This window comes from Pagrus pagrus (genome assembly GCF_965226575.1).
Source record: "Pagrus pagrus genome assembly, chromosome: 8".
NCBI lineage: Eukaryota > Metazoa > Chordata > Actinopteri > Spariformes > Sparidae > Pagrus > Pagrus pagrus.
In genome coordinates, this window is record NC_140192.1 from 34,035,460 (window position 1) to 34,051,140 (window position 15,681).

General features: G+C 43.3%; 1 protein-coding gene across 8 annotated transcripts in view; it reads right to left on the reverse strand.

Moving 5' to 3' along the window:
- The window catches only part of LOC311261540 (beta-1,3-galactosyl-O-glycosyl-glycoprotein beta-1,6-N-acetylglucosaminyltransferase 4-like), a 62,294-nt gene that overhangs the window by 19,545 nt on the left and 27,068 nt on the right, over nucleotides 1–15,681 (reverse strand). For 6 of the 8 annotated variants that reach the window (XM_084360251.1, XM_084360248.1, XM_084360249.1 and 3 more), the window contains one exon: nucleotides 2,671–3,226. The exons of the other annotated variants lie outside the window; for them this stretch is intronic. In XM_084360251.1, the coding sequence (XP_084216377.1) occupies nucleotides 2,671–3,226 (556 nt within the window). The remainder of the gene's footprint in view (nucleotides 1–2,670; nucleotides 3,227–15,681) is intronic. 8 annotated transcript variants of the gene reach the window in all.

Consider the following 15,681-nt stretch of genomic DNA (forward strand, 5'->3'; position numbering starts at 1 on the left):
ATGTTGCGGCTTTCCAATCCCTTAAAGTTGCATTGAGAGGTAGAGAATAGGTCCTGTATGTTTGTATGATGCGCTGCTGCCAGATACAGAGAAGCACGCTGAGTCCAGGTGAGTTTCAGTGTATTTAATACCAAAAAGTGCTACTACAGCGGCTTTCAGATGGAAAACGTTGGTTCATAACAATCCAACTTGAAACGAAGGCGGTCAACAAAAATTACGGCTACCTAAACTCGCCTCTCTCCTCCTCCAGTGCAGGTGATTCAGCCCCTATGTAACCTACTACGGTGCCCATGTGACCCAAACACCACATATCACCGTGACAACCAGACCAAACCAATCAAAACCCAAATAATACTCAGCAAAACAATGTGTAGCTCCTACATTGGCCGCGTTTCCCAGATTCGATCGTTTTTAAGGACTTAAGAAGGCTCTTAAGAAGGGTTCGGCTAAGAGGGAGCACTAAGATACGGGTGTTTCCCAGATAGGTTCTTAACTGCCTTCTTAGGAGAACTTTAAGATCAAGCCAAAGAAGCTTCTTAAGAAGCTCTTAGTGGGAGCTGTTCACCGCGGTGCTGCTGAAACTGAATCAATCGATGCCAGGCAAATCGATCACCCACCTCTTTATCAGCGCATAAGTCACACACAGCACCCCGTGGTCCCCCCCTGGCGGACCTCGTCCCGTGTGGTGGGCAACTTTATGTGGGTCCGGGCATGGCGCAGGAGAATCGGTGTCACAGCTGCCACACTCCGTGACACCGATGCCTTGCTGAGGCCGGTGCCGTCCCCCACCACCTCCAGGAAGCTCCCCACTGCGTAAAAACGCAGCGCAGCCGGGAGCTGCACCTCCAGGCTGAGGCCAAAATTGCAGCGGGTTGCTCTCTGGGTGTGTGGGGACACCAGAGTGATCAGTCGTTGGATCTCCGCACGGGGCAGCCAGTACTTTGCCTGGACAGCCCGGTCTGAAAGCACGTCCAGTGGGGAGAAGTGCTGACGCACGTATGCATTTATGTAAACCGTCTGGCTTCGCACACGGCGACGCTGTTGGTTCGCAGCAAGAATGTGCTGTATTGCAGCCATGGTTTCTCACACGCGCGGACTTTGGCAACGCATTTATATAGAGTAGCGGGTGAAGCCTCTCTGGATGAGGTTCAGCTGAGTTCAATTAAATCTGTTCCCTTGATATCTGTGAAATGCCACAGGGTTGTTGTTTTTTATGTGTAGTACTATAAACTCATATATGCAGATGTGTGTGGAAAACTTAAACATGTAATTCAATAAAAATGTTTTTTTTTCATCTACTATTAGCCTATGTTTCTTGCGCCAGTGGTCCGCAGCTATGAGCGCATTTCAACATTGAGCATTGTTTTATTATTTCGAAAAGTGGAGGATGTAAATTTCCCTGACGCGGCTTGATCACTGAGCATTTGGTCGCTAAGAAGGCTGTTAAGAGTGGGTCAGCTCGATCTTACATTTCCTTCTTAGTGAAAGATCTTCTTAAGCTAAGAGCGACTCTGGGAAACACATCCTTCTTTCACAGCGTTCTTAAGAGCGCTCCTAAGAAGATCTTAGCACTTAAGAGCTTCTTAACGAATCTCGGAAACGCGGCCATTATCGGTCATTTTGTCATCCGTCAGAGCAGGTTAAACAGATTAAACTGTTATTTTCTCCTCAGTGGAGCTTTTGCATACACATATGCTGGCCTGGCTTGAATCGGTTTGATTCAACACGTCAGCCCAGCAAGGCAGTGATTTGCATTTTTATTACAACAGGGATACCTGCTTGAGGGTGTGTCTTTAACTGATGACGCGCTTGTCTTGAGTAGTGGTCAACTGAGCAGCTTTACATACTCGTCCTCCTTGCAGTATTATCAAAGAATCTGCTAACAAACCTCCGCTAATTTGGTGTTTCCCATAACATTTTCACCATTAATTAGTTATGTAAAAGATTTTACAATGAAGCAGCAAAATCAGTAAATGTTGGGTTTTCACCAGCAGTAACTTAACACAAATTATTAACACTGAAATGATGAACCAGTAAACAAGGCAGATGTCTGAATGTACACACAGGGATGCAGGAAAGAAACTAAAGAGATTTGGTTAGAAGCTACAAGACAGCTGAACACACAGAGAGATTTTTGATATCATCTTTCTCTCTGGCCTCCTGCACATTCGTGAGTCTTGCAACTGAACACGTTTGACTATTTTCTGTTTCTGAAGCCATTCTTATGTTTTGAGTGTTGTGAAAGTGATTAGGCGGACTGGTGTCTAACCTTGTCCCTGGCGTATGCTGAGCTGACAGGGATGTGGTTACTAACGATAAGCTCTGGCCAAATTTCTCGAGCCAGGTGGGACTTCCCTTTACTGTCCAATTGAGCCATCACCCAGCACATGAGCGAGGTGCCACTGACAAATAATCTTGTTACCAGTACTGCTGTACTACAGTAGCACTACACTTTAGCATTTCATGGTTGACAATAGCTTAATAATTTACTGCATTGCCAGGTCTTGACTATATCCATGGGAAGTGTTAGTGATACCCTTATTGTCAAGACATTAGGTTTATTTTATTTCCGGCTATTGGCAGAAGATATGTGTATTTGGTGACAACTCTAAAAAGAACAAGCTGTTAGACAAGGATTAAATAGGTTTTGTGAGACAAATTTTGCCTTACCTTCAACATCTCCAAAGTTCTACCAGATGGCATGACTCCAGTCCGTATGTGCTGAGAGAGATGTTTGCTGTTGTCTTCAGCTCTTGTCTGTACCAGTGCATTATTTCCTTTCATCTGAAAGTTGATGTGTTGTGAAGAATTCCCTGGTAGATGGGCACAGCTCTGACAGCTGCTGTCTTCCTTATTCAGCACATCAGTGTTTTTTAGAGTCTTCTCCCCCTGGGTTAGCAGCTGACCACAAGCTCTGGTTACTCTAAGGTCCTCAAAATTGTTTGGAGGTGCTGATCTTTGACTGTCTTGATAAAAGCTGTGCACTTCAGAAGCATTAGCAGAGGCTGGTGTGGAAGCTGGAGAGGAGAAGTGATCTGGCTGATGTCTCACTACTGTACTGCTTGGATGGTTGGAGGGCTGTGTGGAAAGTTGGGCCTTCTTGATAAGATACACCTCTACCAAATGCATTTGCTTCTGGAGGATCGCCACCAAGGTCCTCTGACGTGCCACCAGGGAGACGAGCTGACTTTTCAACAAACGTTGCAGAAGGTAGTCAGACACACCCCTGCACAGAGAATCAAACAATACTGCAGTTACTGCCTTCACCATGGAGGTGATACCATTTGATATGGATCCTACTAAAAAATTGTAATCTATCTCTTATGTGGCCGAATCGATTAATTGTCAAATAATTTAAAGGATAACTACCATTTTTTACAACCTGGACCTTATTTCTAGCAAAATATATGGTCATTTACTCACCCAGATAACTTTGGTGTCATTTGAAGTCGTTCGGACGAAATTAGATCCGGTGTAGCGCCGATATATCCATATAATGCAAGTAACGGGGCATCGACACACAGCCTCTATATAACGCATTATCTGCCACAAAACTAGTTCATTTCACTAATATTTTGTCATGATACTCTAGCGCTATTCCCCTCTGAGTCCGGGCTCGTCCGTTATCAACATCCGGGGTCAAACTAGCAGTAGCAGCTACAGGTAAACAAGCTGGGCTGTCACGGGTGCGCGCGCAGCTCAGAGACGACATCTTCTAGGTCAGAGGTAGTAGGTCAACCTACAGACCCCGGATGTTGACAATAGACGAGCCCGGGCTCAGAGGGGAATAGCACTAGCATATCGTAACAAAATATTGGTGAAATGAACTAGTTTCGTGGCAGATAATGCGTTATATAGAGGCTGTGTGTCGATGCCCCGTTACTCGCATTATATGGATATATCGGCGCTACACTGGATCTAATTTCGTCCGAACGACGCCAAATGACACCAAAGTTATCTGGGTGAGTAAATGATCATATATTTTGCTAGAAATACGGTCCAGGTTGTAAAAAACGGTAGTTATCCTTTAAGAGCCGAAATTCACTTAAAAAATAATACACAGAGTTAAAAAATGCCACCGAACTACTGCTGCAGAATGACCATGGACACACTATTGAATAGTTGGAACGGCGGCCAGCGATTACAGCAACCAGCTCTCCTCACTTCACTCCACTGTTGATGTGCTTAAAGCACAGGTGAAATTACTGACAGACAAATGTGAGGATCTGGAGGGAAGATCGAGGTGGAATAATCTCTGCGTGGTGGGGGTCCCTGGTGGGTCGGAGGGTCAACGTCCAACCGTATTTATCAGCCAACTCATGAAGGATTGCGATTCTGCTTCGGGCCAACAAAAACTTCTGCCACACCCGCCTATGCTTTCAGGGAAAGAGGATCTTCATCATCCCCGATAACGCTTCTGCTTCATTTCAGAGCAGCTCTAGAGGTGTAGCTGTATTATTTCATAAGTCATTTAACTTTATCTGCTCAGATGTTTATTCTGATCGAAATGGTAGGCTTTATGTGGGAGTGCTAGCTTAATGTCATTACTGTCCCTGATTTATACGCACAAATCAATTCAGTAAAGATGAACTCCTGACCAAAACTGTCATATCCCTTCCAAAATTTACCCATTTGTCTAACAAAATAATTTTTTCGAAAAATGCATAGCTTGTTGTCAGCGTTCATCTGGAACGGAAAAACACCTAAGCTCAGTAGACCCTTACTACAAAGACCAAAAACTCCGGGAGGCTTGGCACTACCACATTTTAGATTTTATTATTGGTCAGCTAACTTCAGAGTATTACAACACTGGGCCCAATTTGACGACTCCCCCTTATCTCCTGCATGGTTGGTTCTGGAAAGCACTTCCTCTAGTCCCTCCTTATTGTCAGCTCTTGCACAAGCACCTTTACATTTTTCTTACCCTGCCTACTCTAAAAACGTCATTGTGTATCAACACTCGGAATCTGGAACCAGTTCAGGTGACATTTTGGTCTGCAGTCCTTTCCTCTGTGGGCCCCAATTGCAGCTAACCCTGTCCTCCCTCCCTCCATGATGGAGGAGTTTTTTCTCCTCTGAGTATCAGGTCATTCACAGATTTATACATAGAAAACGTATTTGCATCATTTGAACAATTATCTGAGAAATATTCACTAACAAAGCAACACTTTTTCAGATATTTGCAAATCCGTAGTTTTATTTGTAATAGTAATTCTTTCCCAATCTCCCGGATGCCACCCCTATAGACTGTTTTTTTAAACCTTGCAGAAAAGGCATTATATCTGTTATGAATGGTTTAATCTCTTCACTGCTAATTGAGTGTAAAGTCATCCATCGAGCACATTTACCTAAAGTTTGACGAGCCAAAATTAATGGGAATGTTGATCCGACCTGTGATCAATACCACAAGGCCCTAGCAACACAAGGTCACATGTTTTGGTCCTGCCCTTCCCTATGTAATTTCTTTTCTTTCCAAAGTCTTTGATTCAGTGTCAGTCTGTATTGAATTCCCAATCAGACCAAATCCTCTAACTGCTTGCTTTGTTGTCCCTACTATCGACCTACCATTACCACGAGACGCCTTATTTTACTACAGTGGAAATCACCCTTTCCTCCGTCTCATTCTGCATTCATCAGGGACATTTTGACTATTGTATTTTTTTTTTTTACTCTTCTCTACTTGTAACTCCTTATGTCTATTTACTCACCTTGAATATTCAGACTACTCTTAATTAGTTAGATGGCCAGACTATATCATACATTGTGTTGTTGTGTTCTAGTTGTTGTTTCAGTGTTTTAAGTCAAACTTTACATGCATATTTGCATGTACAGGACTGCATACCTTTTCATATAGGTAAACATACATGTGCACATAGCGATGCTGATTCTCTTAATATTTTTGAGCAATACCTCATCTTATATCTATTTCTGCATATGATCTACTGCACATTTTGTACCCTTTACAATACTTTTGTACCCCAAAAAACATGGTGCACCTTCATCTTAAATGAAAATTAAGCTGTCGCTAAAATGGAATGGACTACAGTAAGAATCTAGGATATTTATGTCATACACCAAGCTTTCACCAAGGGCAGTTTGTAGTGAGTGAGTGGAGCGCAACGGTCGGTGGCTGAGTTCAGACCAAACAGCTGTTAGCTACCAGAACAGATTAAATGTTTAGCCGAGAGGTTGTCTAGTGGCAGTAAATGTGCAGTACAGGTCACAGTATGGCCATGAATAACTCTGCAGTTCCTTACTACACAAGTCCTCACATTTGCGTAATAGCTATTACTATCCCTGCTAATATCCATGCTATTTGTATCCGTGATATTTGTATCCTTGCTAATATCTACACTATTGCTATCCATGCTAATGATGTTAATCATGCTGAAACAACAATACCTGTTAAAAATGGTATAACATCCGACCATTAACCACAGCCCATTCTCGGTTTGAGAAAGACTGAAATTAACGCTTTATTATAACAGCCCTAGTGCTAGCACATTGACAATAGCAGTATTTAGTTATGTCTTTCAATATACTGTATAAAAACTGTATAAATGTTCAGAGAGAAAGACAGCATCACAGCAATAAATAGCAACACTATTTTTGATGAATGAAACTAACTGCATTGAATTCCTACCTCTACTAGACAGGTGACAGTAGAGTAGAGGTAAGACTGACAAAGAGAGGGGAGTGACAAATGCCATTTTTCCATTACATCTGCCGGCCTGGCTCTACTCGGTTTGACTCGGCGCGGCATGGCCGAATTTTTACTTTTCCATCACAACTGAGCTACCTGCCTGAAGGTGTTTCTTAAAGTATTGACGCTCTTGTCTCTATGTGTGCAGTACCGTCGAAGAATCACAGCTCTGGTAATTCAGTTACAAACACGTTTCGTTTATGATTCTTCCAAACCCACCTCCACCTTCCCGCCCTCCTCCCTCTGTGACTGTTTACAAGAAATCAAAACCTGGTTCTCTTCCAATTTCCTGATGCTCAACAGTGAAAAAACCGAGGTTCTCCTCATTTGTTCCAAATCCACTCTCACTAACACTCCAAGTTTCACCGTCCCCATCGATAACTCCTCTGTTTGCCCCTCCCTACAGGTTAAGAGTCTGGGTGTCGTCCTTGACAGTACTCTCTCATTTCAAACCCACATCAATAACATTACCCGGTCAGCCTATTACCATCTACGCAACATCAACCGCCTCCGTCCATCCCTTACTCCCAACTCCACTGCCATCCTGGTCCACACTCTGGTCACATCCCGCCTGGACTATTGCAACTCCCTTCTCTTTGGTCTCCCCCACAAGTTCATCCATAAACTCCAATTGGCTCAGAACTCTGCCGCCCGCATCATCACCAGGATCCCATCCATCAATCACATCACACCTGTTCTGCAACAGCTTCACTGGCTTCCGGTCAAATTCCGCATGGACTTCAAAATTCTGCTCCACACCTTCAAGGCCATCCATAACCTCTCTCCCCCATACCTCTCTGACCTCCTCCACATCAACACCCCTTCCCGGACACTCAGATCCGCCTCATCTATCAGCCTCATTGTGCCTCCTGCCCATCTATCCACCGTGGGGGCCAGAACCTTCAGCCGCTCTGCCCCCCGTCTCTGGAACTCCCTCCCCCCAAGCATCAGGAACATTGACTCATTCTCCACCTTCAAATCCCATCTGAAAACCCACCTTTTTAAACAGGCCTACTCCCTCTGACTCCCCCACCCCCCAACCCCCGCATCGCTCAATTTTGAAGATTGCAGATCTGTTTTTAGTCATTTAGGTTTTTTTGTTTTTTTTTGTTTTGTTGTTTTGTAAGGTGACCTTGAGTGCCATGAAAGGCGCCTCCAAATAAAATGTATTATTATTATTATTATTATGATAACTTAAACAATAAAAGCCCCCTGTTATTTAAAAGCTTTTATTATGAAGCAGCTTTACAGGAAACGTGTTTTCAGCAGCAGTAACTAAACATGACTCCTGAAAAAGCTGAAAGTGTACACAATGAAACAGTAGAACACAACAGATGTTTAAAAGTACAAACAGGACGAGAGAAACTAAAGAGATTCAGTGCTGCGCTGTTTGACTCGGCATGGCCAACCGTGCTAGTGGAAAAATGGTTCAGCTCCATTCAGACCTTTATTGAGCCACCAGAGGGCCTCTTGGATGAGAGGTGAAACATCTTCAACAAACTGAAACAAGTCCAGTTGCCTACAATACCCTAACCCTAACCCTTAGAATAACAGTAGGTCACAAGAAGACTTTATGGTTTTATTGCTTTTATTAAATTTACACCCAGCACTGAGACCTGGGTTTAGATTTCATTTGGCTCTCACTCGTGTCTCTTATTCCAAAATTGTACTCTTCATTTTCAGAGATATGGTAATAAAGCAACTTTTAATTAGGTCCCACACCATGGTGGTGGTTTCACACCATTATCTAAACCCATTTAGAAGTGAATGCACCTGAAACATCTGCAATAATTATCCACTATACTTGAAAACCACATGTGTCGCCAACTATAGTAATTGCTGATGGTCAAAGTTCAATCAGGAAGTAACTGCGAGATATAAAGGACATTCTCAATGATCAATTTGGGAAATACATTTCATGTGCCTCACTTCCACCTCAACATCAGTGGTTTTAATAATATAATTAAATTGTTGGCTTGTTTGAAAGCTGCCTTGACCACCTGTGTGCTCTAACTGTACTTGGTGCTGTAAAGCATGATCTGACTGCTACGTACTGAGGTAAGCATGTTGCGTCATTGTGTCACTGCGTCATTTCCTGTTGTTGTGTTACTGATAGTGATAGCGTACCTGTGCTGCTCCGGCTCATCCGAGCAGATTATTGTTATATTCCTTACTGCAGCGGCCGAATTCCCGCTTACAATTAAGCACGTACTAGTCCACTAAAGCATTCAACAGTACTCTGTGTTTATAGCTTAGTCGCTAAACTTACTGCTGTTTGTAGCTCTCTTAGCTCTGCTAGCTAGTCTATCGTATCCTAGCTTAGCCGCTATCAGCTAGCGATGGCTTCTCTCTCTCCCTCTCGCTCTCCTCTTTTCTCTTGCTCGGTGTGCCAGATGTTTAGTTACACCTCTGCCTCCCTTAGTGATACTGGTACATGTATTAAGTGTAGTTTATTTGTAGTGTTGGAGGCGAGGCTCAGTGAGTTGGAGGCTCAGCTCCGCAGCATAGAAACTCTGACTGTAACTGCTGCAGTTAGCCAGGCCCCCTTAGCTAGTGCGGACCGAGCAACCGTAGCTTCAGTTAGCATAGCTTCAGTTAGCCAACTCTCGGCAACTCCCGAGCAGCCGGGAGAGCAGGGCGGCTGGGTGACTGGTCGAAAGAAGCATAGTACCAAGGCAAAGCCCACGGTACACCATCTGCCGCTTCACGTTTCTAACAGATTTTCTCCACTCAGCGACACACCCGCTGAGAAACCAACTCTGGTTATTGGCAGCTCCATAGTACGAAACGTGAAGTTAGCGGCACCAGCGACCATAATGAAATGCATCCCAGGGGCCAGAGCGGGCGACATTGAATCAAATTTGAAACTGCTGGCTAAAGCTAAACATAAATATAGTAAGATCATAATACATGTCGGCGGTAATGACTCCCGGCTACGCCAGTCGGAAGTCACTAAGATTAATGTTGAGTCGGTGTGTACCTATGCCAAAACAATGTCGGACTCCGTAGTTTTCTCTGGGCCCCTGCCAAATCTAACCAGTGATGACATGTTTAGCCGCATGTCATCATTCAACCGCTGGCTGTCGAGGTGGTGTCCAGCAAACGATGTGGGCTTTGTTGATAATTGGCGGACTTTCTGGGGAAAACCTGGTCTGATTACAGTTACAAATGACCTCCTAATCGCTTCTGACAAAGGACTTGTCTCTGTCCTGGTCTTACTAGATCTTAGTGCTGCATTTGATACCATTGATCATCACATTCTACTACAGAGACTGGAACACTTAATTGGCATTAAAGGACCCGCATTAAACTGGTTTAAGTCCTATTTATCGGATCGATTTCAGTTTGTACATGTTAATGATGAGTCATCCCTGTGTACCAAGGTTAGTCATGGTGTTCCTCAAGGCTCCGTGCTTGGACCCATACTATTCACCTTATATATGCTCCCTCTAGGAAATATAATTCGGAAACACTCCATAAACTTTCATTGTTATGCAGATGATACACAGTTATACCTATCAATGAAGCCAAATGAAACTAATCAGCTTACTAAACTCCATGCATGTCTCAAGGACATTAAGACCTGGATGACCTGCAATTTTCTGCTGTTAAACTCAGATAAAACCGAAGTTATAGTACTTGGTCCTAAACACCTTAGAGATGCATTATCTAATGATATAGCGAGTTTGGATGGCATTAACTTGGCCTCCAGCACCACCGTCAGGAATCTGGGAGTTATCTTTGATCAAGATATGTCCTTCAACTCCCACATAAAACAAATTTCAAGGTCTGCATTTTTTCATCTACGTAACATTGCAAAAATCAGGCCCATCCTGTCTCAAAAAGACGCAGAAAAGCTAGTCCATGCATTTGTTACTTCCAGGCTGGACTATTGTAATTCTCTATTATCAGGCTGCCCTAACAAGTCTCTAAAGAGTCTCCAGCTGGTCCAGAATGCTGCAGCACGTGTACTGACAGGAACTAAGAAAAGAGATCATATTACTCCTGTATTGGCCTCTCTGCACTGGCTCCCTGTAAAATCAAGAATAGAGTTTAAAATCCTTCTCCTCACTTACAAAGCTGTTAATGGTCAGGCACCATCATATCTCCAGGAGCTCATACTACCCTATCACCCAACAAGAGCATTACGCTCCCAGAACGCAGGATTACTTGTAGTTCCTAAAGTCTCCAAAAGTAGAATGGGAGCCAGAGCCTTCAGCTATCAAGCTCCTCTTCTGTGGAACCATCTTCCTGTTTTGGTCCAGGAGGCGGACACCCTCTCTACCTTTAAGAGTAGACTTAAGACCTTCCTCTTCGATAGAGCTTATAGTTAGGGCTGGGCCAGGACAGGCCCAGGCCTGTCCTGGACCAGCTCTTAGTTATGCTGCTATAGGCCTAGTCCGGGGGACAATGACACACTGAGCTTCTCTCTCCTCCCCTCTCCTCTCCTCTCCATCTGTATACATTATGCCTGTATACATGCCCCATCTCTGCATGTCACTGACTTACTTCTTCCCCGGAGTCCTTGTGCTTTCTAGTCCTACAGGCTCCCATGGATCCTGGCCGCGCCCGGGTCGTGGATGCACCCACTGCTATGGCCCTGCCTGATCGTGGATGCGCCCACTGCTATGGCCCTGCCTGATCGTGGATGCGCCTACTGCTATGGCCCTGCCGGATCGTGGATGCGCCTACTGCCATGACCCTGCCTGACACCCACCACTACTGTCGCTAATATTAGTCACATCTGTTACATACGTTCCACTACTATTATTGTAATGCATTACTACATACTATCCTTACCATTAATCACTACTACTGTTATCACTAGTAATCACATTTCCATGTGCATTTCATTATTATTGCTGTAATACATCTTTATGTACTTTCACTCCTGTCAACCATCGCTTATAATTGAATACATTGTGATCTCGTTGATCTGCTCTGTACATGCGACATCTATTGCACGTCTGTCCGTCCTGGGAGAGGGATCCCTCCTCTGTGGCTCTCCCTGAGGTTTCTTCCGCATTTTTTTCCCTGTTAAAAGGGCCTTTTTTTGGGGCAAGTTTTCCCTCACTCGAATCGAGGGTCGAAGGACAGAGGGTGTCGTCTCTGTACAGATTGTAAAGCCCTCTGAGGCAAACTGTGATTTGTGAATTTGGGCTATACAAATAAAATTTGATTTGATTTGATTTGATTTGATTAGGAGAGACGGCATCCGTCCCACTTTGGACGGAGCGGCTCTCATCTCAAGAAATCTGACCCATTTTATTAGCCAACCACCAGCCTGACAACCCAGAGTTGAGACCAGGAGGCAGAGCTGCAGTCTTACACGCTTCTCTGAGCTTCCATTAGATCAGTTGCACACCCAAAACTTTATTGAGACTGTGTCTGCCCCCCGACCACCTAAATTAATCAAATCAAAAGTCAGCAGAAGAGGAGTTGTGCATGAAAATCTAATAAAAATTAACAGCAACTCTGCAATTTCAATACAAGACAAGATAATTAAATGTGGACTCCTAAACATCAGATCCCTGTCACAGACAGCTGTATTAGTAAATGACTTAATTTCAGATTGTAATATTGATTTATTCTGTCTTACTGAAACCTGGCTGCATCCTGAAGAATATGTCAGCCTGAATGAATCCACCCCCCCTAGTCATATTAATACTCACATTCCTCGAGGCTCTGGCCGAGGAGGTGGTGTTGCAGCTATTTATGACTTAAGTCTGTCAATCAATCCTGAACCTAAATTAAATTATAACTCATTTGAAAGCCTTGTTCTTAGTCTTTCACATCCAACGTGGAAAACTTTACAGCCAGTTCTATTTGTTGTAGTGTATCGAGCACCTGGTCCTTACTCAGAATTTTTATCTGAATTCTCTGAGTTTTTATCAAGTCTAGTCCTCAAATCAGATAAAGTAATTATTGTAGGTGATTTTAATATTCATGTGTGTCGTTAATGATAGCCTTAGTACTGCATTTATCTCATTATTAGACTCTATTGGCTTCTCTCAGTGTGTACATAAACCAACTCACTGTTTTGACCACACCCTTGACCTTGTTCTAGCTAATGGTATCGAGATTGAAAATCTAACAGTTTCTCCACAGAATCCTCTTTTATCAGACCATCACTTAATAACTTTTGAAGTTCTGTTACTGGACTACACACCATTAGGCAAAAACTCCTTCACTAGATGTCTATCTGATAGTGCTGTAGCTAAATTTAAGGAAATTATACCGCTGGCACTTAATTCAATGCCATGTCTTAATATAATAGAGGACTCCTCCGCTAACCTCAGTTCCTCACAAATTGATCATCTTGTTGATAGCACTGCAGGCTCATTGCGAACAACACTGGACAGACTTAAGTCTGAAAAAGAAACCTATAAAACACAGGAGGTTAGCACCTTGGTATAACTCTGATACCCGCAAATTGAAGCAAACATCACGGAAATTTGAAAGGAAATGGCGTTCCACCAATTTGGAAGATCGCTTAGCCTGGAAAGATAGCCTTAAAATATATAGGAAGGCCCTCCGCAATGCCAGAGCAAGCTATTACTCGTCATTAATAGAGGAAAACAAAAACAACACCAGGTTTCTTTTCAGCACTGTAGCCAGGCTGACAGAAAGTCACAGCTCTACTGAACCATGTATTCCTACAACGCTCAGTAGTAATGACTTCATGAGCTTCTTTAATGATAAAATTTTAACTATTAGAGACAAAATCCATCATCGCTTGCCCTCAACTGGCACTATTGTATCTTTAAACACAGGAACCTCAGAAACAGTTGCAAATTCTGACTTATATTTAGACTGCTTCTCTCCCATTGACCTCCACCAACAAACTTCGATGATTTCTTCATCTAGACCAACAACTTGTCTCCTAGACCCCATCCCAACTAGGTTGCTGAAAGAAACTTTACCTTTAATTAGCTCATCTCTACTAGAAATTATCAACCTGTCTCTATTAACAGGATATGTACCACAGTCGTTTAAACTAGCTGTAATTAGACCGCTTCTTAAAAAGCCTAATCTTGATCCAGAAGCTTTAGCCAACTATAGACCTATATCCAACCTCCCTTTCCTCTCCAAGATCCTTGAGAAAGCAGTTGCCAACCAGCTATGTGACTTTCTTCATAACAATAGTTTATATGAGGATTTTCAATCAGGTTTTAGAGCACATCATAGCACAGAGACGGCACTGGTGAAAGTTACAAATGACCTCCTAATCGCTTCTGACAAAGGACTTGTCTCTGTCCTGGTCTTGTTAGATCTTAGTGCTGCATTTGATACCATTGATCATCACATTCTACTACAGAGACTGGAACACTTAATTGGCATTAAAGGACCCGCATTAAACTGGTTTAAGTCCTATTTATCGGATCGATTTCAGTTTGTACATGTTAATGATGAGTCATCCCTGTATACCAAGGTTAGTCATGGTGTTCCTCAAGGCTCCGTGCTTGGACCCATACTATTCACCTTATATATGCTCCCTCTAGGAAATATAATTCGGAAACACTCCATAAACTTTCTTTGTTACGCAGATGATACCCAGTTATACTTATCAATAAAGCCAGATGAAACTAATCAGCTAACTAAACTCCATGCATGTCTCAAGGACATTAAGACCTGGATGACCTGCAATTTTCTGCTGTTAAATTCAGATAAAACCGAAGTTATAGTACTTGGTCCTAAACACCTAAGAGATGCATTATCTAATGATATAGCTAGTTTGGATGGCATTAACTTGGCCTCCAGCACCACCGTCAGGAATCTGGGAGTTATCTTTGATCAAGATATGTCCTTCAACTCCCACATAAAACAAATTTCAAGGTCTGCATTTTTTCATCTACGTAACATTGCAAAAATCAGGCCCATCCTGTCCCAAAAAGACGCAGAAAAGCTAGTCCATGCATTTGTTACTTCCAGGCTGGACTATTGTAATTCTCTATTATCAGGCTGCCCTAACAAGTCTCTAAAGAGTCTCCAGCTGGTCCAGAATGCTGCAGCACGTGTACTGACAGGAACTAGGAAAAGAGATCATATTACTCCTGTATTGGCCTCTCTGCACTGGCTCCCTGTAAAATCAAGAATAGAGTTTAAAATCATTCTCCTCACCTACAAAGCTGTTAATGGTCAGGCACCATCATATCTCCAGGAGCTCATACTACCCTATTACCCAACTAGAGCATTACGCTCCCAGAACGCAGGATTACTTGTAGTTCCTAAAGTCTCCAAAAGCAGAATGGGAGCCAGAGCCTTCAGTTATCAAGCTCCTCTTCTGTGGAACCATCTTCCTGTTTTGGTCCGGGAGGCGGACACCCTGTCTACCTTTAAGAGTAGACTTAAGACCTTCCTTATTGATATAGCTTATAGTTAGGGCTGGCACAGGCCTGTCTTGGACCAGCTCTTACTTATGCTGCTATAGGCCCAGTCCGGGGGACAAATGACACACTGAGCTTCTCTCTCGTCCTCTCCTCTCCATCTGTATACATTATGCCTGTATACATGCCCCATCTCTGCATGTCACTGACTTCACTTCTTCCCCGGAGTCCTTGTGCTTTCTAGTCCTACAGGCTCTCATGGATCCTGGCCGCACCCGGGTCGTGGATGCGCCTACTGCCATGGCCCTGCCTGACACCCACCACTACTGTTGCTAATATTAGTCATATCTCTGTTACATACGTTTCACTACTATTATTGTAATGCATTACTACATACTATCCTTACCATTAACCACTACTACTGTTATTACTAGTAGTCACATTTCCATTATGTGCATTTCATTATTATTGCTATAATACCTCTTTATGTACTTTCATTCCTGTCAACCATCTATTATAATTGTATACATTGTGATCTCGTTGATCTGCTCTGTACATGCGACATCTATTGCACGTCTGTCCGTCCTGGGAGAGGGATCCCTCCTCTGTGGCTCTTCCTGAGGTTTCTTCCGCATTTTTTTTTTCCCTCTT